General features: G+C 38.6%; 1 protein-coding gene, 1 non-coding gene and 2 pseudogenes across 2 annotated transcripts in view; 3 read left to right on the top strand and 1 right to left on the bottom strand.

The window, feature by feature from the left end:
• Positions 1–27,422, top strand: part of FBXL17 (F-box and leucine rich repeat protein 17) — a gene marked incomplete at its 5' end in the record, with an annotated part of 440,618 nt that overhangs the window by 404,740 nt on the left and 8,456 nt on the right. Inside the window, one exon of the mRNA XM_015590345.2 lies at positions 13,027–13,169. Coding sequence (XP_015445831.1) covers positions 13,027–13,169 — 143 coding nt within the window. The remainder of the gene's footprint in view (positions 1–13,026; positions 13,170–27,422) is intronic.
• Positions 8,520–8,638, top strand: LOC112480841. Its single transcript, XR_003046772.1, has one exon. It is a non-coding gene; the product is annotated as a 5S ribosomal RNA (ribosomal RNA).
• Positions 11,782–11,900, bottom strand: LOC112480722 (annotated as a pseudogene).
• On the top strand, positions 23,915–24,033 carry LOC112480701 (annotated as a pseudogene).

Here is a 27,422-nt window from a genome sequence, read left to right as displayed (position 1 = left end):
AGAAAGTAGGAAAGGATGCTGGGGAGGTAAAAACTACTGATGTCTCCTGTCTTTGCCTTACTTTAAACTTGCAATAAAGGCGGCTTCTGTCCCACTCAGTATGCCCCTGGAGGAATTAGCAGATTTAGTTTCTTTATCAGATCTGTTCCTTCATTCCTTTCAAAGTAATTACAGGCTGCTTCTTCCTTGTCTCATGACACTGATTATTAGCTAAAGCTAATTCATCAGCTAGATATAGGTGAAACACCTTTAGCTATCTTTTAGAAAAAGCTTAGTAAATTATTTGTCATTCTCCAACCCAAGAAATGTTCTGCCTATAAGTAAAAGTTTATTAGATACTGTGAGAGGTCTTTGGGTTCAGCCGTTTTTTAGACAAATTGCATTAACTCTTAGGGGAAAAAAATCCACACACATACTCTTTTTAATAAATCCAATTTACTCTATTTGCTTGGAATTAACAACTGTTAATGTTATGTCCAAATTCCCTTCCTTCCTCGTTGAAAAGAACTATATCACTCCCGCCAGTATGTACAAATGGATAGCTAATTACTCAGCACAGAGGGTTATGTGATTCATCCCTGCTGTGTGGAAGTGACTGTTGCCAATTGTCTGCTTTTTCCAAACTACATAGTGTTATATGGTTTATATCCCAATCAATAATGGCAAAGCTCCAGAAAGAAATACTACCTAGATGTCAGAGACTCATTAAACTGATCAGTCTGCAGTTTTTTGTCAGTGATTTTTAAACCTGGCTGTGTATCAAAATCACTTGGTGACATTAAAAGAAAAGAAAAGAAAAGGAAGCAAGGAAGGAAGGAAAGGAGGAAGGGAGGAGAGATACAGCCTCCTGTTATCCACCTCCAAAGCCACTGAATCAGAATATTCTGGGTTGGGTCAGGGACAAATTCAGGATTTATATAATTTGTTGTCTCTCTTTAAGAAAAAAATAAATAAAAGTATCTTACTTTTACAAATTTCATAAAAATATATTACCTTGTGAGTACTTTTCTAGGACCCAGGCCCTTGTAAAGGTCCATGTAAATGATGGACCCTGAAGTTTAACCTTTATTAGCTTCAACATAAGTCTGCCTGTAGGTTAGGGCCTAGGAATAAAAAGTGTGTTTATATGCCATGTCTGTGTCTGTGTGCACAGCTGAGCACTTACACCCTTGTGCATGGTTCAAGCTTTGAGGTGAGAGAACCCAGAACTGGGACTTTCCCTTCTCCCTCAAAAACAAAAAGAATATAGAAACCTTAGTGTTCTCTAAATTTTAATCTGGTTTTCCACTAAACTTTAAAAATCTATAACTGAAATATTTTTATTTTAATGTTTTTATTGCCTTTGCTCTTCTTATGGCAGAAATGTCCATAACCAAAAATTATTGCCAGTATCTAAATCTGTGCTCCAGACAATAGCCCCATAGTTACAACTGCTCTGGTTACAGTTAGAGAGGAATAACAGCTCAACTTTCTGCATGTTTAGATTTAGTTTGCAAAAAGCTTGTGCTGCTTTTTCCATGATTTCAAATGATTTTGGGTATTGAATTTTGGCAACTGTAAATGTTTGTGTTTGCCTAGAGAAGCACTAGGTTAGACAGAAACCACATTGCAGGAAATGTCAAGTTCTTCACTTTTCTCTGGTATAATTAAGTGATCTGTCCGGTAGCATCTTTTTAAAAAATGTCTTTTTAATCCTTTATAAAAATAAAACATGCCTAGTGTTGAAATTTTTAAATCAAAAAACATATAAGGAAAAATACATATTTATTATATCCAAAGATACCTTCAGTCATCACAGTTACTAACATACTGTTGCTATTCAATACATATGTTAGAATAAAAGAATGATGTGAACTCTAGAGAATACAAAAAGGACCTCTTTCTGAGTACTTTTTCACAAAGTGCTTGTAATCGTGATATCTAAGATGCACATATTTAAATGAATATATATTGAATACTAACAAATAAAGGCTCTATGCTACACAATGATGATATAAAGATGAAAAAAGGTGGTCTTTGCCCCTCTCAGTGGAATTTATATCCAATAGAAGAAACCAATATATTCTTAAGTACAAGGACACTTAGACACCCAAGGACACAAGAACAGCCATGTAAAATCCCATGTAGGAAATTTCTTTCAAAGCTAAGTACCAAAAGAAGATTTCTTCTCTCTTGATATCCTTTGACTCTTCTTTTTCTCTTGCTCCACAACCAGTTTATCAGCAAGTACTGTTGTTCCTGTCTTTAAAATCTATCCATAATTCAGCTCCTTCTCTCCATCTCTATTATACGGCCCTGTACAAAGCCACTATCGCTTGTTTGGATCATTGCAGTGGCCTCCATATTGATCTCCCTGCTTTTGTTCTTGCCTCGTTACAGCCTGTTCTCAACCCAGAAGCCAAGAAGTCTTTTAAAAATTTAAGTTAGATCATATCAGTCTTCTACCTCAAAATCTCCAATGGACTCCCATCCAGTGTGGTTAAATTGACGTGTGAGATCACCTTTCACCTAATCTCCTGATTACAAATCCACTACTTGCCATCTCGTTCCTTTGCTCCTTCAGAACAAGCCAGCAACCTCCTACCTCCCGGTCTTGGCACTACGTTCTCTCTGCACAGAACGCTTTCCCCTTATATGTCTGTCCCTTCAGATCTTTGTTCAAACGTCACATTTTCTGTCAGGCCTTCTTGTCCACCTTAATTAAAATTGCAACATTCCCACCTCTGGTTCCTCCTTTTTTTTTTTTTTTCCCTCCAAAGCATTATTGCCACCCAAAAAAATTACATATTCTAACTATTTATTTGTATTCATAATAGAAGTTCCATGAGGGCAGGGATTTGATCTTTTTATTCCCAGCTCTTAAAACATTCTGTGGTACATAAAGGTGCTCAGTTAGTATTTGTTGAAAGAAAGAAGAGATAATATATTTATTCTACTGGTATCTCCACGTGTTCTTCCCTCTTCTTGTTTTCTTTCCTTTCAGTATCAAGATACTTTTACAACGTTTATTGGACAGTCTGACAACAACATATGTTGTCACCAACCTTGGTGTTTTCTTAAGTGGTAGGCTTTGAAATCAAATTGTACTCTGCTGCACACTGGGTCAGATAAATGGTTGTAACTGACGCTTCCTTGAAACATGCTCTATCTTTATGGTGGTCTAGAAATTTCAGTTCAGAAAGGTGGACAAGGCAGATATATGAGAGACACTAATGTACCTTTCCATATCCATGAACCAACATATTTAATTCCAGAATTCACTTCTCATAAAGTGAGGAAATCTAATATGTCAGGATTTTGAAAAGGATACGTAATTCTTTAATAAGTAATATATGTATTTATGCAGGCTGGAATGAAAAAGAATCATTGAACCAGGGACTTTAGGTTCTCAGCTAATGTTAGAGCGGTAAGACTTTTTTTCCCTCCTCATTTTGAATTCTAAACTTTATTAAGGGGATTGTCAGGGGAACCTAACATTCCACTCAAAGAATTGGTCACCACCAAACACAGCACCACTGAAAACCAGAGCAGTGGATTAGATTTCTGTCAAGTGAAGGTTAATTCTAAATACGCCCCCTTGTTCATTACATTTTTGGAAGTCACATATTCAGAAATAGTTTCTATCTACCCAATCAGATGTCTTTTCTCTATTAAAATAAAAAAATAATTAGGAAAGGATAAAGGAGAGAAAATATTTATCCTTGCTCCTGATGAATTAAACCTTTTAAAAAGAATCCTTCACTTGAACTTTTGCCTTTCCATCAACTTATTTATCTCATAGGAAGGAAAGCAGATGCAGCCTATAAATAATGCTGCATTTCCATTTCAGGATGTATAGGTCAGGTGAGCCTCTTCCCCAAAAAGTCAAGGGCCACAGCCAACTTGCTCCCTTTGTGAGTCAGACAGTACTTGTGTGTTGCTATTCTGAATGCAGTAAGCAGAGTTGTGTAAAATGAATGCTCCTACATGCAGCATCTTGAAAATTCTAGCACAATTTAAAGTTTTCACTCTAACATTATCTAACATAGTTGGACAATTTTTGTATTGTGTTTTATTTTTCACTTGATTTTTCAGAGATTTAGAGTTCCTAAATAAAGCAGACTCTACAGTCTTCGAAATTTCCACAAATATATGAACATTTTTGAAAGTTTTCTATAACCTTTTTTCCTCTGAATTTACTTTGTTATTTTAAGAAACTTTAACTTTTCATGTTTCCAAAGGATAGACTAAGTTTATTTGACTGGTACTTTCATTTAGATTACATGAAAAATTATCTGTTGTCTAGAAAGCTATTCTTTGCTATTGTCTAATGTTAGAAAAATTATTTATGTGCCTTTCTTCTTCACCAATATAACTTAAACAGATTAACTTAACTGAGTCCTTGCAAGGATAGAGGCAATGCACAATCTATGACACCATGAAAAGATTTACAACATCATTAATCCTTAGGAAAGTGGAAATTAAAACCCACAATGAGGTACTACTTCACACCCAATAGAATGGCTATAATCAAAGAGACAGACATTACCAAGTATTGGGAATGATGTGGAGACACTGGAACCTTTATACGTAACTGATGAGAATGTAAAATGGTACAGCCACTTTGAAAAACATTTTGACAGTTCCTTATGAAGTTAAACATACACTTGCCATACTACCCAGAAGTCCCACTCCTGGGTATTCATCCAAGTGAAACGAAAACCTACACGCATACAAAGACAGGTATGCTAATGTTTATAGCAGCGTTTACATAGTAGTCAAAAAGTGGGAGAGCCTAAATGTCCACCTACAGTAGAATGGAATACTATACAGCATTTAGAATGAACGGACTGCCGGTACACATAACAATATAGATGAATCTCACAAACATAATGGATAGCTAAAAAACCAGAAATAACAGTGTTGGGTATTGACTCTATTTATATGAAGTTCAAGAACAAGAATAGTAATCTGTGTGATTGGAAGTCAAGATAGTGGTTATCCTTTTGGGGGAACAGTAGTGACTAGAGTGGGGGATGAGAGGGCTTTAGGGATGCTGGTTTTCTTTGTTTTTCAATCTGGATACTGTTACACAGCTGTGTTAACTTTGTCAAAATCCATCAAGTAGTACCCTTAGTATTCGTGCAATTTTCTACATGTATGTTATGCTTACAAAAAAGTCATCAAAACCATAAAAAAAAAAAAAAAATGAGTGGAAGTCGCTTATCAGAGATTCCGGGGTCCTTAGAAAGCATTCTTCACATTCACCGCTTTGAAGACTTTACAGTCTAGTGGGAAGACAGGCGTGTTTTTCTAATATGAAACAAATTCTGATAAGTGTTGCATTAGAAGTACAAATAAGTTCAATAAAGTAAAAGAAATATTTACCAAAAAAAGGACAATCTGGAAAATTATTATAGAGTGTAGTCACTTTGGGTTTACTATATAATGATAGGAGGAATATAATAATGTATAAAATGGGAGGAAGGGATATAAATTAGAAATAAGAGGATTAAGAAGTATTGGTTTATATATAAGAATTGACTACCATTTGAGAGACAAGGCTATTTTACAATATCAGAACACATAAGCTATTTATATTCTTAAATATGAGTTCTTTTGTTTTCAGTTGACTGACTTTGCCAGAGTTGTAGGTTATTCTGTTCCAGTGGTTCCCAGCTCTGGCTGCACATGGGGATCACAGACACTTTTACAGCTTCTCCTGAATCAGAATCTCCAGAGGTGGGACTCGGGCATCCATACTTTTACTAGGCACCTGTGATTCTCCTGAACTGCTAGGGCTAGGAACCACTGCTACAGTCCCTGCGGGAAGGAGGGAGCCCTCACAGGGACCATCACAGAACAAATGTCTCCGAAAGTGTCAGTTCTTTGTTTTTGGAGCTTCTGTGGTTTCCACAAAGAGCACTTTTCATTTATCTCTTTGTATCTGTGCCAAGAAATTGCTTTGTATATGGCTTTTATCCAAGTATTACATGAAAGATTTTAATCCTACTATTAAATTTTAACCCTAATTCTTTCAAGCACTAGGGCATTTCTTCTGCTTTTATTACAGATGCATAGATCCATAGCAGAAGATAGAACTGGAAAGGACGAAATGACACACGCAGGTCACTTGTTAATGCACTCATATGACTAATCTTCCTCCTATGAAGAAAAAATGTATTTTTAGTTCTAACATTTTTATATCAGATTTTTCAGTGTGAAAATAATACCTGCTTTCACTTGGTTCATTCACTATCTATTATTAGCTTATCCATGCTTTTTCTCTTTGTTTTGAAATAATTTTAGAATTACTGAAAAGTTGCAAAAATAGTAGGGATATAGTCAACTTCCTCTAATTATATTACAACTTATATAACCATCGAACAATTATCAAACTAAGAAATTAACACTGAAAGGATAAGATTAACTAAACTACAAATCTTACTTGACTCTCACCAGTTTTTTCCTAATTTCCTTGTCTGTTCCAGGATCCAGTCTAGGATCGCACTTTGTATTTAGTTGTCATGTCTCTTTAGACTCCTCCAATCTGTGACACCGCCACATTCTTTTCTTATATCCTGTTACCTTGACCCTTTTGATGAGTACTGGTGAATTATCTTGTAGAATGTTTCTTAATTCGGGTTTTTGTGATGTTTTCTTATGAGTAAATCGAGATTATTCATTTTGGCAAGAATACTACAGAAGTGGTCAGGTGGTAAATGATATCTTTACGCATTGTTACTGGTAATGTTAACCTTGACTGTCTGGGTAAGGTGGTGCCTGGTGGGTCTTTCCACTGTGAAGTTATGATTTTTGAAAATTGATCAATATCTTTGGTAGCATGCCTATATTCTGTTTTTCCTCAAACTTTCACCCACAGATTTTAGCATGCATTGAAAGATCTTGCCTGCAACAGTTATTTCCGTGATTTTTGCCTGCTGTTTTCTGCCTTTTTCTCATTTCGTATTCACTTATTAATTGGAATTCTTCTGTAAGGAAGAGCTGCCCTTTTTTGGCTATTTATTTATCTGATTATTTATTTATACCAATATGGACTTGAGGATGGTTTTTCCATTTTCTGAATTATAATCCAATACTACCATTATTTGATGTTCAAACTGTTCCAGCTGTAGCCATTGGCAGCTCCTTCTGATTAGAGCCTTTGTCCTTTTGACATTCCCTTATTCCTTTTTAAGCAGTTCTTTTTTTTCTGAGATCACAAGATGTTTCAGATTCATCTTGTATTTTTTCCTGCTCCAAACCTGGAATCAACCATTTCTCTGAGAAGCCCTGATCCCTTTTATTGGAGAATGATATTTAGAAACCAAGATCTGGGGTCTAGTAGATCATTGTTACTGGGGTGTCATTGCACCTAGTCCCTCTCAGCAGAAAAAGCTAGGAAAATATATATGTATACCAAACCGCACATGCACATACATCACATTACTTAGTCATTTCTATATTATCTATCTGTGGGTATAAAAATTATGAGTTCATTTTAGTGCCTCTGATTCCAGTTCAGTAGCACAAGGCTCATCATAAGCCTCTCCCTTTTTTTTTTTTTTTTTTTTATTTGGAACTTCTTTCTCTAACAGTGAACAGACTGGCTCTCAGTATTTACAATCCTAGATTACACACAATGTAGTTACTAAATTGCTAACTAATATCCCTGTGAGAAATAGATTTACTAACTGGAGTACAGTATTTGCTGGCAGTTCTTTTTAGTTTTCACCCTACAATATCCAATCCAAATCAAATATTTGAAAGCCACCTAATTCTCATCCAGTGTGATTATATCATTTGGCAGGTTTATCCTGTTCATTTGTAGTACAATTAAGTTCATTTGTTACTGTTCGTATTTCACTTCAGGTCCCCCCACAGTTTATTTTTTTTTTATTTGGGAGAATATGTAAAACATTACTATGGTTCAGATAGTCAAAGCTAAATATAGCCAAAGATAATTCAAGAAGTGTCCGTCCTTCCGCATACTCCACCCCCAAATTACATGCTCTCTTTTTCCTTCTCTTTTCTCACTAGCCCCCTATAGTTATTCTCTGTAGCTTCTAATTTATCTTTCTTATATTTCTTTTTTACAAATAAACAGATTCATGTTTTTTATTGTATTCTCTTTTATTTGGTGGTAGCATATTATATAACCTCTTTTGCAGTTTGCTTTCTTCACTGAATGATTTAGAAGTTCCTTGTGATCTTCCCCCCCCCTTTTTTTTTTTTTAGCTGCATAGCATAGTGAGAGCGTAGCATAGTTTATTTAACTATTCTCCTATGTATGGGCATTAAGGCTGTTTCCATTATTTTGCAATTACAATCAATGCTCCGATGAATAAACTCGTATGTATGTAATTTTGTGTAATTAGTAGTATATTTTCAAGGTAGATTCCTAGAAATTGTATTTGTTAGTCAGAATTAAGTACATAGAAATGGAATTTCAGGACATGGTTCTATAGTGTAGCGGTTAGCACATCTGCTTTACACGCAGAAGGTCCTGGGTTTGCGCCCCAGTAGAGCCACGGTCCATGGTCTATGGCCATGCCACCCTGAATAAGCCCGATCCGGTCTGATCTCGGAAGCTAAGCAGGGTCGGGCCTGATTAGTACTTGGATGGGAGGCCACCTAGGAAAACCAGGTGCCGTAGGCATAAATAATAATAAAAAAATGAGTACAGAATTAAGTGCTTGTGTATTTCAGTCACTCTGTATGCTTATGGAAATGCCTTTTAGTGGATTAATGTAGATCCTTGATCATCATATAAGTGACTGAATTTCAGCTTTTAATTTGTGTCACTTCTTAAAACTCAACTTTATTAGTTGCACTTAGCACATTAAAAAGTATATTAAAATTGCACAGGGGTTAGGAATTAGTCTTGCATAATTTGTCCCTTTTCAAGGCTCAATAAATATCATTGTAACATGTCAACAGCCCCTGATGAAGGTAGTAATCATACATACATTTGCAGCCCAATCATTGCAGGTGCAGTCTATAGGTTCATGATCACCGATGGAGAGTAGACAGTTTAAGAACTCTAGCAGTGGCATAATGACTAAGTACTTATTTAATGCTCTCATTTGCCTAGAGCCTTTTATTTTTTAAAATCCTTTCAAGTTTCTTTTTTTATTTTATATCAACTGCACCACTGTAGAACCCTTTGAGGAAATACCAAATAAATGATGACATTTGTTTAGTGCAAAGTCCCTTACATGTATTATCTCATTTGAGCCTCAGACCAACACTGTGAAGTAGGCAGGACATAGAGTCAATATCCCCATTATCCAGGCAATGAAGCCAAGACTCAAAAACGCTCAATGTCATCCTGAGGTCACACATCTACTATATTGTGAGGTGGGAAATGAATTTGAGACTATACCATACTACAGATTTCACAGGTAGCTCATGAACAACAATGAAAAAATACCCAAAGGTAGGCTATAGTCACAGAGAGATAAGTTACTTAGTATATATTTTGGAATTTAAAGATTCTATTGGACCCCTATTTTATAGTCACAGGGTAAATACTTGGCTGTCCATAAGCTGTAATGTTTCATTCCTGATTGTGTTAAAGGGAAATACATCCTGAACACATACAAGCTCCTCTGCTACCCTTGGTGCTGCTGCTATTGATAGAATGAGCCCTGGCTTTGGAACCAACCAGACTACCTCAGTTTGCACCCTGATTCTGCCACTTATTAGGGATGGGGTCTTGATGAGATATCTAACCTCAGTTTTCTTATCTCTAAAATGGGTATTGTTCTTGCAGGCTATTGGAGGAATTAAAAATTCATCAGAAAGACTCCCTGGTGCCCTCACCCATCCAAATATTATTCTTACAGTGATCAGTGCTACTAATCATTAAATAAATATTTCTGGAATAAATATTGCCACTTCCTTGTACTTGTTTTTATTTCAATGACCTGCAGCTCCCCTGTGCTTTCACATCGCTACTCTCACACATGCTTTTCCTTAGTCGGACATACTTGCCTTCCCTCCTTTGTTTTTCTAGAGAATCCTTACTCATCCCTCAAGACCTAGCTTAGCTCTTCCATGAGGGTTTCCATTATATCTCTCCTCCGCAGATGAGTGAAGGGATCCCATGCCGCCTTGACATGCCTTTGTAATAGACCTAAACGTGTAGTTATTGGTGTGTTCAACTAATATTTGTAAGAACAAACTCTATACTACACACATGCTAGATGCTGGGCATACAGCAGTGGACAGGAGCCGTCATTCTAATGGGGGAGGTGGGCCACAAAAAAATAAACAAATAATAACATTTTCAACAGCAGTAAATGATAGGATGATCGGTTCTGAGATGACCTTCGACATGAGATCTAAAAAGCGAGCAGTTAAGAATGGGAAAACATGTGGGATGAGCATTGTATTGTGACTCTTGCTTGTTATTTCCCATTTCCACCTGACCCTCGCACCCCCACACCCAGTCAACTGGCCTCTGAGCTCTGTGGATCTATCCCTCGTACTCAACACAGGCCCCGTGTGTAACCCCACAGTTCCACTCACAGGTAGTGCAGCGTATTAGAATTGCCAGGTGCCTGGCCCCACGATTCCGTTTTAGTAGATCTGATGTGCATCCAGGGCTGAGAACCAGCTCTCAATTTATTATCCACTCCCCTGCTTACTATCTTGTTATGCTAGGAAAGTCATTCAATCTTTCTGCAATTCGGTTTCCTGATCTTTAAAATGGAGACAACAATAAGACTTCATAAGGTTTCTGTGATGATTAAATGAGATAATGCACCTAAAATTCTTAGCCCAGTGCCTAGCACATGGATGATCAATAAGTATTGGAGCGTGAGTGCTCGTGAAGTGTTTTATGAATAAATGAATGAGTTAAACAATAATAAAGTTTAATTCTTATTACTTCAGTAAATAGAACTATGTCAAAACAAAACCTGAATACCCTGATTAATCTTCAGTTATCTTATTTACTGTTTATTTTAATGTAGATAAGAAAGAAAAAATAGCAAACATCAGTGGTTTTTAATACCTAGAATCCATAGCTATTGGCTCTTCATTTGCTTGTAAAGCAGCTTCTGAAAACTCGTCATTTGATTTACCTTTTTCTGACTAGTGCAGGACTTTCATGTTCTAGCCTCAGACCTCAATAAAATATACAATCTACTGACCTGGGGCCATCCTACAACTTGTGCTTTGTCATCTTTTGAAATCATAGCCTGAGCACTTTGTATTGAAAGGCATTTCTTTTATATATCTTCTACTTCATTTATCATAGGAGATCCTCAGGACATCGTAACCAATGAAAGTTATGACAATACCAGAGATAAAAACAATTTTCTTAGGTCAGGGACACCAATGGGATTAACCTAGGATATTGCTTCTTCTACACAAAAATATCACCTAGACCATTCAGCAAACCTTTGGCAGACACCCTTGCACTGCTCCACGTCCTTAGAAAACTAAGTGCCAAAATAACATGTGCAAAGTTGAGAACATCTGCAGATTGGTGGCAGGAAGTTCCAGGAATTTTTTTTTTCCTTTATAGCATTTTCACTGGAAAACATTGGAATCATAATTATTGTTTTTATGAGCTTTAAATATCCAGCTTTGATACTTGAATGAATGGGCACAAGTTTTCTAGTAAATAAAAGATCACTGAGGTAATTAGCAAAGAGATTTTGACAAGTGTACTTTTCTGTGAGCTGTAAGAGTTAACACTTTTTTTTTTCTTTTTAGGCGAGGCAACCCTTGGTTGCCCTCACAGATGGCAAGGACCTCCTCAGTTTACAATCCCTTATTTTTCATTTTTTACTCCTACAGCACCTGGTCTTCCTAGGTGGTCTCCCATCCAAGTACTAACCAGGCCCGACCCTGCTTAGCTTCTGAGATCAGACAGGATCGGGCTTGTTCAGGATAGCATGGCCGTAGACTTTGAGTTGACACTTATTACACGAATAATTCACTCTGCTCATATCAATCTGGTCAATTGAGAAATATCTGTCTTTAATGTCACTGAAAGCAATTCATCACATCTTAGAATGAGGAAATAATTAGCAAACAGTTTCTTCTTCCTTTTTAATATGTGTGGCATTGTTTTCAGGGTTTCATTTACAATCCAATGCGCCTAACTTATTCTGGCTGGAGTTATTGAAATCTGTTTTTTTGTTCCTCAGATGTAGAGTTGTGCACGTCTATCAAATCGGAAGTCCATAGCAAAGAGCCACATTCACTGACTGGTTGCTCTGACAGGGTGATGAGTTATGGAGCAGTGATAAGTAGTGCACATCAAAGATTACGGGATAAGTGTCTGCACTTTAGTAGTGGTACAATGCTAAACAGTCAAAAAGACTAGAGATACTGTCATAGTTTTCAGATGACAAGTTTCATTTTATATGTTAACAGAAGAAAGACTTCTGATAGGTCGAGGAATTCACCATAACAAATGCATTCCTTTTACTGCACTCTAGCATGGCACCAATCAAATTCAACTGCTCTGTATAATATACTCTTAATTCCTAAGAGTACCAAGAAGACTAATGTGAAAAATGTTATATACTCTTATATTTTGCAGATCATGAACAGATTGAAAAAGTTATGCCAATCGGTAAAGAAATTCATATGCAGTACAATGCACCTCAAAATGTTGTTTCCATGGGTTTTTCTTTAAAAAAAAATTATTAACATTATCTTGGGTAAAGTTTAGTTACTACTTGAAATTTCCATAACATTATATGTGTCATTTATTTTAATTTATTCCTTCTGCAGATATGATTATTCGAGAGTACAGGTAACCTTGCAATGAGTAAAACTGATAAAAGGTTGTGTTCCAATGAAAGTGAAATCATGGAGGGATTATTCACTGTGCAGTAGGGTTTGTCATAGGCTAAGCTTTCCTAAAGCATTTCAAATTTAATTTAGTTTATAAACATTCATTTACACACAACATTTCGGGAACAAATTTAGTGAGGAAATGAGAGAAATCGTCCTAATAAAGTAGAGATTCCTTACACTGCTAACATTTATGCTTGCTTGCTTTCTCTCTGTCCCTCCTTGCAGCACTGATAGCCATTGGGCGATATAGCATGACAATAGAGACCGTGGATGTTGGCTGGTGTAAAGAAATCACAGATCAAGGAGCCACGTTGATTGCGCAGAGCAGCAAGTCTCTGAGATATCTGGGGCTGATGAGATGCGATAAAGTAAGAGTTACCTTTTGAATTTGTTTTCTACATATCAGTGGAGTTAATAGCTTGGTATCGTATTCTTTCTCTCTCCCTGTTATGTATGGCGTGAATACACATACATATGTGTACTGTTACTGCTATACATTGTAAGATGTCTAGTTTTTAAAACTAACCTGAGATGATTTTTGCATTTCTCTGTTTAAAAATGAAAAAGAAATCACACTCACAGTCAGCTTAGATTTCAGCCTTCTATCCATGAGTCCATGGAACAGTTTATGTTTGTATGGCATGCCGCAGTGTGCAGGGTCGAACAGCAAAATTCTGTTCTGGGTTCCAAATTTCCTGCAACAGTAAGGTGAAAAGAACAGTACCAAATTGTTTTGTTTTTCGTAGTTTGAACTGTGTGATTTCATTGCTCAACATCTATGTATTCTGGGCATTTGGGAGCAAGAAAGGGCCAGTGTGGGGATATTACATGGGAAGTTAGCTCTTCCCACACTTAAGATACCACTTTTAGCACACGGTGAGATACGGTCCCAGGGGTCCCACTGAAAGTCTGTGGAGCTGGCCCAGAGACATGGGCATGAGTTTAGAAAACTGTACCATATTTTATACGGAGCCCTTTGAAAACTGAGAAGAAAGAAGACAAAAACCTGTATTGATCACCAGGCACTAGAGGAGTGCTTTCCCCTTTGTTACTTCTAAGTTTTGCCTATAACAAACCTAAAAAATAATATCTATACTGTGAAGGGGAGAAAATGGAGGCTCTGAAAGACCAGGCACTGGCCCAAGGCCACTTGTCACAGATGTTACACCAGGTCTTCAGAGTCTATGTCCAGTACTATGATACACCCTCGGGGCATCGCTAGGTACAAGGACTGCCTCCTTGGAGGGTATCCACCTCAGACACTTGCTCAGAAAATGCTGGCATCTGATAATAATTTACACATGTGTGCTACTTTTGCAAATGGTGATTAGGGACATTTCTAGCAAAAGAGAGTGAAACTAAATATATACGCCCTCTCGAAGGACATGCATTTTCTAAATGCAGCAAATTTGGGGGCAAATAGAAGAGTGGCCCAAATCCTTTGTGTGCTTTGTCATTTTTGTTAATTGACCTAGTTCTTTTCTCCAAGTGCTTTAAAATCTCCCCTTCTGCTTAGGCCTTTGCCAGTTAAGTTATGATTAGAGAAATTGTATTATATATTGTCAGCCCAGCCTAGAAAGCTGACTGACTTTGTTACTGAACAACAGCACTGAGACCCAGGGTTGCAAGTCTCCCTCAGACTTCACTACCTACTAACCTAACACTACCGCTAACCTTTTAAAATGAAATTCTTTTAAAACATGTTCAAAGGTCCATAGTACGCAGAGTTTTTTAGAAATATTTAATGATGACAGCAACGCTCCTCAGCGTCTGCCAGAAGGAACTGCTCCTTCAAGTACTACCTTACCAAGGACACCAAAAAGGTATGCGTCAGAATGGATGGATGTATCTACCATCATTCTCAGTAATCACCATATTTCTAGTCTATACTCTTTAGATTTGTTGAGATCAACTCCACCTAAAAAGATGAATTGTAAAAATGTATATTCCACCTTGTACAGGAGATTATTCCAGACTTATTGCTGACCATCAATTTGCTAATTCAAGAAATGGATCCTTTTCTACCCAAATACACGTTAGTTCCAAATGAGATGGGGAGGCTGTTCTGTTCGGTGGTATCCCTGAAAGTTTTAGCCCTTTCTCTCAGGTGGCCTCTGATTCCTTTCTCCAACCTGAGAGCTACTCTGAGACTGGATGGCTCTAGCACCATGCGTCTGACCATAGCTTGCAACCCAGACTAGGGGATCCTGGGCCCAGTGTTGCTGCCTGGCACCCTCAGGCTTAAGGCAGCTCTGAGCCAAGCACGAGAGGTTCTGTAAGGATGGAAGGAGTTTCCAAATCACACACAAACTGCAGGTAAAGGCTTGCATATAAAAAACCTGCTGGTTAGTTTAGTTGGATGGAAATCTAGAGTAAGTAGCTATTCAGCTTTCAAAATTTGTATTCTATCCATCTCTAGGTTTAAAAATTTTATCAAGATTCCAAGGAAGATTTAGGTAGCAAAGAAAAGAGGTCAGTGGTCGAAGGCATGGACTTTGGAGCCAGAATTTGGGTTTAAATCTGGCCTCTGTACTTAGTTGTGTCATCATAGGCAGTTACTTAACTCCTCAGTGCCTCTGTTTCCTCATTTGTAAAATGAGGATTATATAGTACATATCTATAGTAGAATCGTTGTGAGCATTTAAATGAGTGAACGCATACCAAGCCTTTAGAATAATGTTAGTCATATAAAATGCTCAGTGTTACTGATTATTATTATCATCGATATCATATAAGCCTGTGATTGTATATTTGAATTTCCAAATAAGACAAAAAATGTATTGCTTGCTACTCATTTTTAAAGGAAATTAAAAAGAGGAAAAAATTCAGAGATTTTGCCCTTTTACTTTTTGCTCACTTAAATTTAAAATTAATATTATTTTCTGTATAAAGATTCCAGTAATTATATTTTCTACACTCTTTACAAAGGAAAACTTATGCCTGCGTGGGACATGCTGTATTTTGGATTGATTTACTAACCCAGGCATAGGGATAAAGAAAGATTTGTAATGGGAGAAAAGGGTGAGTTGGAGATAAGACCATTTAAATAGGTAGGGAAACAAAAAGAAAGTAATAAGAAAAATAAGAATAGAAATAGGCAGGAATTATGATTAGAATGTGGAGACAAAGATTCACTATCTATCTCAATGTGCTCATCTATGCCAACAAAGAATTAAAGAACAAAATTAATTTGGGCCTCGCGTTCTTCTCCCTGTACCTTAACCAAGTCTGCTAACCTCTTATAACTCATTGAGTTCTCTTTCCCCTTTGTGCACACCAACTTGCACACCAACTGGAGCCAAAGAAGTAGGCAAGATAATCTTAATGATCTGCCATTAACCCCTTGTCAGTGAGATTCTTGCACTGGGGAGAGATGGGGTTTGTGACATCTGTGTGTCCCAGGGCCTGCGTTCTGTGATCCTATGGTTCTGAGAAATATTGAAGTCTAGTTATGTTTTCTTTCACGTGTGGTCAGTTTCATTTGGGGCCACTTATAGTTCATTTGAAAACTATACCTTACCAAACTTATGATTTTTTCCTCACTTGAGCTTTTAAGGAATTGTAACAATAACTAAATGCATTGTATTTTTCGTGAGAAAAAGTATTTTTCCTCCATCTCTTTCTCTCATTCGGTAAACAAAGAACAGATGAGAAACATTAAATGTATTCTTTGCAGATGAAAGCAACATGTACTTAGATTATCAGACAGTGTCTAAGTGGAACTGCAGTAAATTTGTTTGGCTGTAACACTGGTGACTCCTAGGGAGGAGTCCTCCAGCCATTTGACAGATGCAGCATTCCCCTGCGCACTTGTAAAATTAGGAAGTGCATTAAGAAGCCCCTGTTCGAGTAGCTTTTCTGATTGCTGGATGGATAAGCATGTTAGAGGCATTACTTTGGGTTTTGAAGCTGAAGCCGCTTAATCTCCTAAACTTTAGTGCATTGTAAGAACCAAGAGAAGAAAACGCTGTGTGAGACGGCTTTGATGAATTGGGGTGAACTTATATTCTTAAAGACTGTTCAAAGGCTTACTTGACCTTGGGAATTAGAGTTGACCCGAAATCACCTATCAACTTAACACGCATTTACTTGGTGATTTAGTTAAAACTACTTGTACAATCAAGGGGACTCTCTAATAAGAGCAATATGTTTACTCTGCTTTCCGCAATTATAAATAGTGGCTTTGGTCGTGGAAATCATTTTCACAACTTTAGTGAATTCTAGATTCTGTATAGATGTATTTCTTCTAATGTGATATTTTCTCCATTTCTTACAAGGCCATTTGGATGGAGAACAAAACTGAACAAGGCAAAAAAAAAGAAAAAAAAATTAATGGAAAAGCTGTAGGGCAAATGGAAATGCAGTGTTCAAGGTTAATGAAAAATATTTGGGGTAACAGGGTTGATGAAAAGGGAGGGAGCCCAGTGGCATGGCATCGGCTGAGAAACCAGACCTCGCCAGAGGCGGCCTGGCTGGTTTGGGAAACCTCAGTGATAAAATGTCTTGGTGGAAACCTCCGCAGTATGTGTTAATACAGAAGTTTGGAGACAGAGGGCCTGAGTTATGAGCAGCGAATAACATCATAAATGTAGCAATATGCCAAACCCTTGTGAAAAGCAGTTGGATGGAGAAATGCTGAAGCTTTTAAAAGCTCCCTTTCACTTACTTTTTTTTTTTAACTTCATGCAGAACTAATTTTATACACTGTTCATTTGATTTGAAAATGCCAGCGTCTGGGGTATCATTAAAGAGCGTTATTGAGGGAGCCACTGTTGGCAAAGCATTTTGCTTAAAATGCTTATTAGTTCTTAGGTCCCCGCAGTGTTGTAGACGGGACCAAGAAAGTACACCTCCGTTTACCTAACTCCCCTCCTCTGCCTTCCTCCGGAGCAGGTAGCTGCCCCTCCCTGGCCGGCAGAGGCTCCAGGAGGGCCACGGAGCCATGTTACTTAAGGAAAAGACATAAATAGATTTTGAAAGGTCCACCCCAAAGTCCTATGACCAAAGCCCCTTGGAATTTCTTTGATTTCTAGTTGACATAAATTAGAATTACACAGGCGTGAAGAGTCCGCCCAGAAAAGATCAGAGAGGCTGCTGGGGGAGGAGAGCGCCTCTGTGTGATCCTATTGATTATCCCCGCTGCCTTCAGGCCAGGGGTCTCTGCAGAGGCTGACTATTATTGATCCACACCCTGGAAATAATCAAATTACTTCATTTCTCATCAAACTGCCATTGCCAAGACCTTTCTCCTCACCCGCCCCAATTCCTGAAGTACTTAGCTGAGGAGTGAAATAGATGATTTTTTAAATAAGAAATTATTTCTCGAGGTTGTAGGAAATCTTTGTTTTTACACAAGTTCCTCATTTAAATGCTAGAGAAATTTCATTTAATCAAATCAATGAGAAGCCAATACAGAATGCAAGTAATAGAAACCAGTCAGCTCTTTAAAGGCAGGAATCTGCTTTACAACCTTGAAATACCAGGAGCCAACTTTTGTGTGCCCGATGCAATGTAAAAATACTCGGGAAAAATTGACCACTGCATTTTTCAGGAAGTAATTATGGTAAGAGAAAGCCTCAACAACCTAAATATTTCTGTGGAGAAAATGGAGTTTTTATCAGCTTGTTTGGGAACCATAAGCAGGAAAGCCCTATGGGGAAAAATAATATAGGACTCTGTAACTAATATACAGAACTAACTGGAAAAATCAGTTTAAGGGAAAATAATTTGTGGGGCTCTGTGTCCAGGACTGTTTTGGTAGCAATCCAGCCATGAAACAAAGTGTGTACCTGCCGGGACTGCCCTCTCCCCCGCAATGTACACACAGCTGTTTCCACATTGCCCATAGCCAAAATCTCAGACTGAATATTTATGCCTTATCAAAGAAAATAATGATAAAAACAAGACATTCTCTTCTAATAAGGCAAGAGTGGTCTGATTGTATCAGATCGTGAAATCCTAGTTTGTGCGCAATGTAACCATTACATGAATAGCCCACAATGCCATGGTCTCCAAAAGAAAGGGAAGATGAAAAATGAAGAGAGAGAGTGGCTCAAGCTCTAAAATCTGAACTTAAGTCCTTCGCTTGAAGTATCAGTCTTGTTCCTTTTGCTGATAAAACAGTTTCTCCAGGTGATTTTCACATAGGAGTACTTTAAAACACATTTTACAACCCTCTCCTGATTATTCCTGGTAATTGAAACAGGGAAAAACACATCAGCTGAAATTCAGAGGTTAGCACTCAACCTCATTTCAGCCAAGTGTTCCCATCTCTTCTTCTAACCCTATTCACCTGAACTGCTATGTAGTGGTGACCGAAAGGCCTTTCCTGCGTTTATGTATTAAACCAAGAAAACATTGGCATGGAGCTTAATGGCAGAGGTTTAACTGGTGAGCATAAGTAGTTTTCAAATTCTGCTTCTATCACTTTACTGTGGGACTTTGGACAACTTAATCTCTAAAAGCCTCGGTTTCACCGTCTGAAAAATGGAGATATTTACCCCATAGAGTTGTTATGTGATTAAATAAGATATAGCAATAAAACACTTAGCCCAAAGTCATGGACACTGGAAGTACTCAATAAATGTCAACTATTATTATTATCGTTTTTATTCATGTTTACATACCTGCTTCAGAATCTTGTATCTGATGTTTAACCATGATATGAACCACCTGGTTTGTAGTATCCTAGCCATGGATATAAATTTACATGCTAAGATCTTACAAAGAAAATCTAGACCCCTGAGACTCAGACAGCCATTCTAAAAAAACAATAGAATCTATTTTTTTTTTTCAATAGTAAAGATGCATTAAATTAGTCAAACTTATAGAGGAAGAAGAAACCTAGAGACCAGCAGGTCTCAGTTCTTCCTTCTGAACAGAGAGAGTAAAGATTTGCCAAGTCATATAGCCAGTCAGTGTCTAGGCTGGGACTTACTGGTTTGTTTCTTCAGGAAAGTCGACATCTTCCTAGAACCTTTTAAGGGAGGCTGCAAATAGCTGCTTGTTTTGCTCACTTCTGTTATGGGATTGAAGTGTAGCGAAATTGTTTTTGTTTTGTTTAAAAAAAGTAAAAGGGAAGGAGAAGGCTTAGTGTTCCCCAAATGCCATGGAATGTTTTGTTGGAGTTTGCCTGAAGGCACCCTGGAGCATCATTGCTTTGCAGTAAATAATCTCCTTGGAACTTTGATTTGGCTTAAGTAATTATACGAAAGAATTAGGTTGCAGGATCATATTATTTTTCTAATTTAGAAATAGAAAAGGTAATAGCAGTTTCTTAACAGAGTTCAGATTAGATCTCAGAACACCTAAGCACCTGACTTCACAAAGTAAAAACAAGGGTGGACCACGGTGGCTCAGGAGACTGAGGGACTGCTGCCCATTGAGAAGGAACCAGCATAGCCTGCACATGAGGCCCAGGTTTTCAAGACCTGCCATGCTGGGCCTAGTGAAAATTTTGCTTGGCAAGTCATTTTTCAAAGAGGAAACAAAAACTGTCTCCTTAATTTTTATCATATATTTTATTCATTTATTCAAGAAGTATCAGTTGAGCTTCTTGCTATGTTCCAGTCACCATGATAAGTGACAGGTCAAAAAAAAAAAACTGAACAAAATAGAGATCCTACCCTATGGAGCCTCCGGCCTCCTGGGAGAGATAGACAAGCAAATGGGCAAATAAAATACTGTTAGACTGCAAATTAATTTTCAAAAACAACACCCAGAATTATATTTCTTCTATATAAAGAACCTCACTTAGGTCCCACATCTGCTTTCAGCTAGGGTCCTCTAGAGCAGGGTTCCCCATCCTCCAGGCCATGGACAGGTTCCGGTCTATGGCCTGTGAGGAACCAGGCTGCACAGCAGGAGGTGAGGTGTCAGCGAGCAAGCAAAGCTTCATCCATATTTGCAGCCACTCCCCAGCGCTAGCATCACTGCCTCAGCTCCACTCAGATCATCAGCCAGTAGATTCTCATAGGAGCACTGGTCCCTGGTTCCAAAAAGATGGGGGAGTCGGGGGGCACTGGTCTAGAGTCCTATTTTTCTGCCACTCTACTATTAAGTTCCTAAAAAGGATGGACTATGAACATTTGTCTTTAGTTTTTCACTGCTCCTTACAATCTATTTCCATTCTCATCATACCACTGCTTCTTCTCTTTCAAGGTCACCAGTTACTTCTGTCACCAAATCCAGTGGCTACTTCTCTGTCCATAACTTGCTTCATCTCTTAGCAGCTACATTCATGTGATAACCATTTCCTCCTTTGTGAGATGCTTTTCTCTTGTCTTCCCTGTCATCATGCTCCTGGCTTTTCTATTTTTATGTCCCCTACTGCTGCTCTGTGCCTCCATTTCCTCATCTGTAAAGTGGAAATTTAAAAAGCACCTATCTCAAAGGCTATTGATAAGATTAAGTGAGTTAATATGTGTAAAGATCCTTACATGAAGTAAGCGATAAATATTAGCTCTTAACTTATTGTGGTTGTTATCGCTTACATTTTTCATCCCCATCACTCTCCTTCTCATTAGAATATAAGATCCATGGGTTTCTCCTTCTGTGTTATATTGCCAGGCCCTACCACAGTGGCTGGTATATAATAGTTGCTAAACAAATATGTATCGGATGATGGAAGGACAGATGAATGGATGGGTTGGATTATGTCTCCCATCTGCATTCTGCGTAGCCCCAAGATTCCAAAGAGGTTCCTCAGAGCCTGTGGCTAGGAGGGCAGGGTGCCTGCTCCTTGCACCTAACATCAACCAGAGCAACTCCGTTTTTATTGTTTTATTTATTTTATTTGGTTTATTTACTTATTTAATATTTTGGTTTGCAGAAGTATTGTACGGTTAAAAGCAAGTTTGAAAACATCAGATCCCATTGCCTCTTATTAATGTGTTAGATTATAATAAGTACTTAGACAAAGGGGAATAAATAACTGATTAAGAAAGATGACACCTTGGATTTAATTTCAGTTTCATGTAACTGGGGAATTCTGAGTGTAGTTGAAAGCTCCTGGGGTTCAAGATAGTCACAGAGTTTAAGCAGCTGATATGTGGTTGGACTTACCACCCTTCAGAAGCTAACTCCAAAATGCTTTGATTTATGTAGTCTCTCTTTTGAAAACCAAAAATATTACTTGTTTTTAGGGTTTTTCTTTTTAATCTACAGATTTACAGATCACTTTCATGCAGAACAAATTTTTTCTGATAATGAATTTGTTTTGGGAAACAAGTCAAGTCCATAAAATCTACCTGATAGAGTCTGCAGTTTTAGGAAGAAGTTTTTTCATCAGGCGTCCACTGGTAATTACCACTGCCCTAGGCTTTATATCAGTAAGAAAATAAAAACTGAAATCAAGAAAGCCATTAAGCACAAGAGAAAGCACATTTTTTTAGTTCTGAGAGTTTTCTCGAACAATTGTGTTTTTCGGCTTAATTTTGCGAGTTTAATTTAGAAACACCCAGATGTGTTTCCATAAATACATTGTACTTACCACTCAGTGACTACATTAATTATCTTATTAGGGCCCAGCTTTTCTCAAATAGTCGATCTTTTGCTGAAACATTTAGAGCACTACAGACAACTCCCCAAATGGCATTCTCCATCCTTGTGTCTCACACATGTCTTTTTTGGCTTTCATCTGCACCGCACATGTAAATAAAAAAAAAAAAAAAGCAAAGATTTGCAGGACGGGTCAATTCCATGGCTATCAGTTTGTAGCCTCGGAATGGCCTATGCAAGGCTGACCACCCAGAGCTTACACTTGGCTTGAAACATTCTTCTTGGTGGAGGATTGCTTGGTGAAACAGGAAATGAAAATGTCACTAATTTTTCTCTCTGGCAGTCTGGTTATCAGACTCCATTCACACTAATCTCTAATTAGAGGCTTCGGGTTGGTGAGCCCCAATTCTCACTTAACACTGCAGGCATTTTTGTGATCCCCATCCTCCCTGGTCCTTTGCTGCTTTCTCACTATGCTAATTCAAGTGAATAGAAGCAGTGCTGGTGTTAACAGGCAACCCACATTTCATGAAAAAGAGACAGCATGAAGCCAGGCCTGTTGTGATATTGACAGAGCATAGCACTTCCAATCATTGCAGATTCTGAAATGGAATGACTACATTTGACAAAGTTGACTGAATTTATGAGCCAGCCCCTGTCAGGTTCATTGCATTCTCAGTATCTATCTCTTTCCGTGTTTTGAGATTTTTAGATGAGTGTTTTGCCTCCCAAGAGTAATATTTCTTATTTCAATATTAAAGAAATATATCCTTAAAGGCCTCAGACTATGAGTATGAAGTTTATGCATGAGGCATATTATTTCGTGTGGATGACCTGTAATCAACTGACGCCCGTAGTTAGGCTCCAGTAAGATAATCAACTTTTCTTAAATTTATAATAAGTACTTAATCATGGTGAGACCTCTCCTCCTGCCTCAGGGTGGCCCCTTGAGGAATCAATAAGTGCATATGAGAACTGCGTTTAGGGAGATTTTTCCTTCCGTGAGCTGTTGGGAAGGTCAATTAGTGGTCTCCTTTAGCTACGTCCAACTAGAAATCTGAGACCAATGCTGAAGGAGAAGAAACTAGTCTGTTTTTACCATATTCAAAGAATAAACCTTTTATTTCAGTAAGTGATTAATATTTTGGGGGGGAAAAGATGGACTAATAAGCTGTAGGAGTAAGTCTCTTTTCTCCAGAGATCCCCTGACTCGGAGCTCAGTGTGGAAGGCAGCACAGCATGCGGATGAGCACTCGTTTTCTTTCGGCAATCTTAGTTCAGATTTTGCCTTCAGATTCCCAAGTGCAGAAATCATCTGCATACTCTAGAGGCTTGTCAGCTGGAAGCTTTAGACCAGCAGGTCTCAACCTGAGCTGCATCTGAGAATCTCCTAGGAGCTTTCAAAAGCACTGATGTCTCTCTGGGTCCCACTCCTCCAAGATTCGGATATGGTTTGTCTGGGATCTGGCCTGGGCATTGGGATTTTTAAGATTCCCCAAGTGATTCTAATGAGCACTTGGGCTGAGAACCACTGTGTTTTTGTTTGTATTCTCAGTTGCAAACACAGTTTAATTCATCCCACATCAATAAACATGTATTGAAATTTGTTATATGAGTCTACAGCCATGCCACCCTGAACGTGCCTGATCTCGTCTGATCTCGGAAGCTAAGCAGGGTCAAGCCTGGTTAGTACTTGGATGGGAGACCTCCTGGAAATACCGGGTGCTGTTGGCTTAAAAAAGAAATTGTTATATATGATTCAATATGGGTTCATGGAGAAATGCCTGGGTATCCTGGATATGACTGAGAAAGGAAGAGGAAAAGAAGGGAATGAGAAATTTCCTGCAGAATAAAGAAAAAACGAGCAGCTAAGGCAATCTAGCTCACACCTAGAATCATTTTCATGGCCCACACCGAGCTAGAGAAGACCCTTTCCCCTCATTGTGGGCTCTGCCTGCAGCCCGTTCATGCCTGTTGAGTTACTGCTTTATCCTCCTCCAGACTGCTAGCAAGCTTAGCCTTGCCAGGAAAGAGAAGGAGAAAGAGGTGAGGTGAGAGATTGTAAAAGTGGTGCCAAATTCCTGGTGTCTCAGACCTCAGAGCTCTAACCATAGAGAAACATCACCAGGATATGGCATGTCATCTAGACATGGACGTGAGAAGTCTTGCCACAAAGGGAGGTAAAAAGAATCATAAGAATCTACCTAGGCCTGCAGAGAGCTGGTGCATGTTATTGGCTCAGCAAGGTTCTAGAAAGAAAAATCAATGTATTGTCTGCTCTTTTATGTTTTTTTTTAGTGTCTTATTTAAATATTTTAAAGTGCATTTAGATAACTCATCTCATTTACGTAGAAATTTGAGGTATTGCTCAAATCCACATTACCCTTATTTTACCCATTTTAATAGGTGCCCATCTTGGGGCCAGTGGGCACTTGCTGAAAGAGCAGTTGGATCTCATTTGAATACGCATTGTCCGGGATGACTTTTACTGGCACCTGGTGAATGCCAGGTTTCACAGATAGCCAGTGCAGCTTCACAGAGAGCAGAGGAAAGCAGAGAGAAGCAGACTCCGGAGGCATATTGCCTGAGAGACAGCACTCTGCCTCTGGGCCGCCAGGAGTCAGCCTCTGGGGCTGTTAGCAGTGAGTGACATTGCCCAGGGAGCCTGGGAAGAATGACAAAACAGCAGTGAGGGCAAGAGCCCTGAATTAGGAGGTAGGAGCTGAGTGTGCTATTTGTGACACCTTCACAGACATACTGTGGGCTCCCTGCTTTTCCCACCTGCAGATAAGGGGATCCATTTTCTTTACCAACCCACAGACCTCCTCAGAGAAGTGCTATTTGAAAAAAGACCTTACTTTAGTTGTACACTTGAGTGTGTTAGATGAGCTGGAGAAACATTGGCTTTCAAGGTAAAGGACAGATTAATTGTTTTATTCTGGCTTATGAGCCGGTTTCCTTTCATCCCTGAAAAATATGTGTATATTTAGTGCATGTGGTACACGGGCCCATGCCTCTTTGTCTTTCAGAAGTGACACCACTTAAGTGTCACTTCTTTTGGGAAGCCCTTTCCAACCCTCCTGGAGAAGATCAGGTGCACACTAAGTTCTCCCGTCCACAGAACCTGCACTTCCCCTAGAAAGCACTCCTTAGGATTTGCTGTTGCTGGTTTCATTGTTCATTTTCCCTGCTCTAAGAGTGTGGGGACCATGTCTGTCAGCCACCTTACGTTTGGGACACAGAAAAACGTTTTGATGGGTGGGGAGAAGAGAGGAAGCAATGCAGTTCATGGCATGGAGCAGTTGGCCAAAAGGCCCCTGGTTAGTCTTACAGCTCCATCATGTTTCCACAGCTCCATGACAGAATGTTCTGTAGGCCAAGTGTGGTCCACTGTAGTTTCTTTTCTCACCAAGCAGCTATGTTAAAGAGATTGTAAAGGACTTTGAAATGTATTTATATGTAAACTGCAATCATTTTTCTTAATGCTAGCTGGAAAATGAATGTCAGTGAAGCTGTGTGACCCGGTGTGAAATACTAATTCTATCTGAGCCACAGTTCATCTGTAATAAGGGTTGTTAATGCTTAGATGCCTGGAAAATAGTAGATGCTTATTAAATATTTTTTCCCTTCCTCCTCCATTCTCGGTGGAATATGGACATACTTTCATTTTGCCTTATTAGCCATTTGGATGAAAAATTAACAAATTATTTTCAAGTATTTCACCAAAATAAGCCATGCTGAAGAGAAAAAAAATGTGTTTGATTTATCCCCTGCCACATGAGAGCCTGATACTGATGAGCACAGTGTTTCTCAGTGAGGAGCACAGGGCAAGTTTGGTTGGAGAACTTTTCCTCCTCTGAGACTATACCATCCTGTTGCAGTGTTATCAACATGCTCCCTGGGGCAACAAATGTCAAACACCACGGTGACAATGAAATCAACAGCAATAACAACAAAAAGGCCCTCAGATTTCAATTTACACCCAGGTAGCAGTGAAGGTTTGTGGAATTCCTGAAGCCCAAAAAATAAGAATAACATTGATTTGATTCAGATCTGTCCACAACTTCTCCTGTGCTACTAAGTAACTGTGACATCAGAAGGGACCTGAAATGTCACAAAATTTCATAGTCTTCTCTGGGGCCCTCCTGGGCCTGCCACCTTGAGCAGGCTGCTGATGCTGCAAGCTAAAATGCTAAATCTTCTGTACCATGTGGGCTTTTGCAAGGTTTTGGAAACCAGCTCATGTCCAGTGGCCATTAGCATGTTTCTCAGTATTACCCCGCTGATGTACTAATCATTGATCTCCAATAAAGAAAGGTGCCATCAATTAATCTGAAGTCTAGCCTAGTCATTTCCTGAGTATTGCCTGACAGCCACATGACCCAGCAAAAATTGCTGAGTCACCATCATGAGCTGCTTTGGTCTCCTGTACAAAATTGTTGGAAACCCAGGAAAGGTGTATCTGGAACTCTTTCATCTGACCTGGTGATGTCAGATGGAAGGGACAGTAGCACAAAGAATCCAAAGGATGAAAGGAGTTTGGAGCTGCCATAATGTCAAGACTTTAGAGACTGCTACCACTCTAGCTGGGACAGTCTGGGAACAAGGTGAGCTTTCCTTCACAGTCTCTGATGCAGTACTGTTTATTTACTCAGTACGTACTCATTTAAACAACTGCTATATTAATTTAGCCAACAAGTATTGATTATTCACTCACCTCTAGGCATTTTCTAGACGCTAGGGGTTTGGTGGCAAACAGAAACGACCAAAACTCTTGTCTCATGGGCTTATATTCTAAGGGACAAGAATATGCCAGATAGTGTGTATAAGGCTGAAAACAAAGAGATGACTACAGTACTCCTTCTTGTCAGGGAACTTATGGTCTAAGTATAATGTAATACATTTTATTGTTGTTGGTATTTTAATTAGTGTTCACTTTTTGCATGGATGCTTTAACAGAAACGACCAAAACTCTTGTCTCATGGGCTTATATTCTAAGGGACAAGAATATGCCAGATAGTGTGTATAAGGCTGAAAACAAAGAGATGACTACAGTACTCCTTCTTGTCAGGGAACTTATGGTCTAAGTATAATGTAATACATTTTATTGTTGTTGGTATTTT

Source organism: Pteropus alecto, unplaced genomic scaffold (genome assembly GCF_000325575.1).
Source record: "Pteropus alecto unplaced genomic scaffold, ASM32557v1 scaffold20, whole genome shotgun sequence".
In the NCBI taxonomy this organism is placed as follows: Eukaryota; Metazoa; Chordata; class Mammalia; order Chiroptera; family Pteropodidae; genus Pteropus; species Pteropus alecto.
This window is presented reverse-complemented; position numbering and strand designations above follow the sequence as displayed.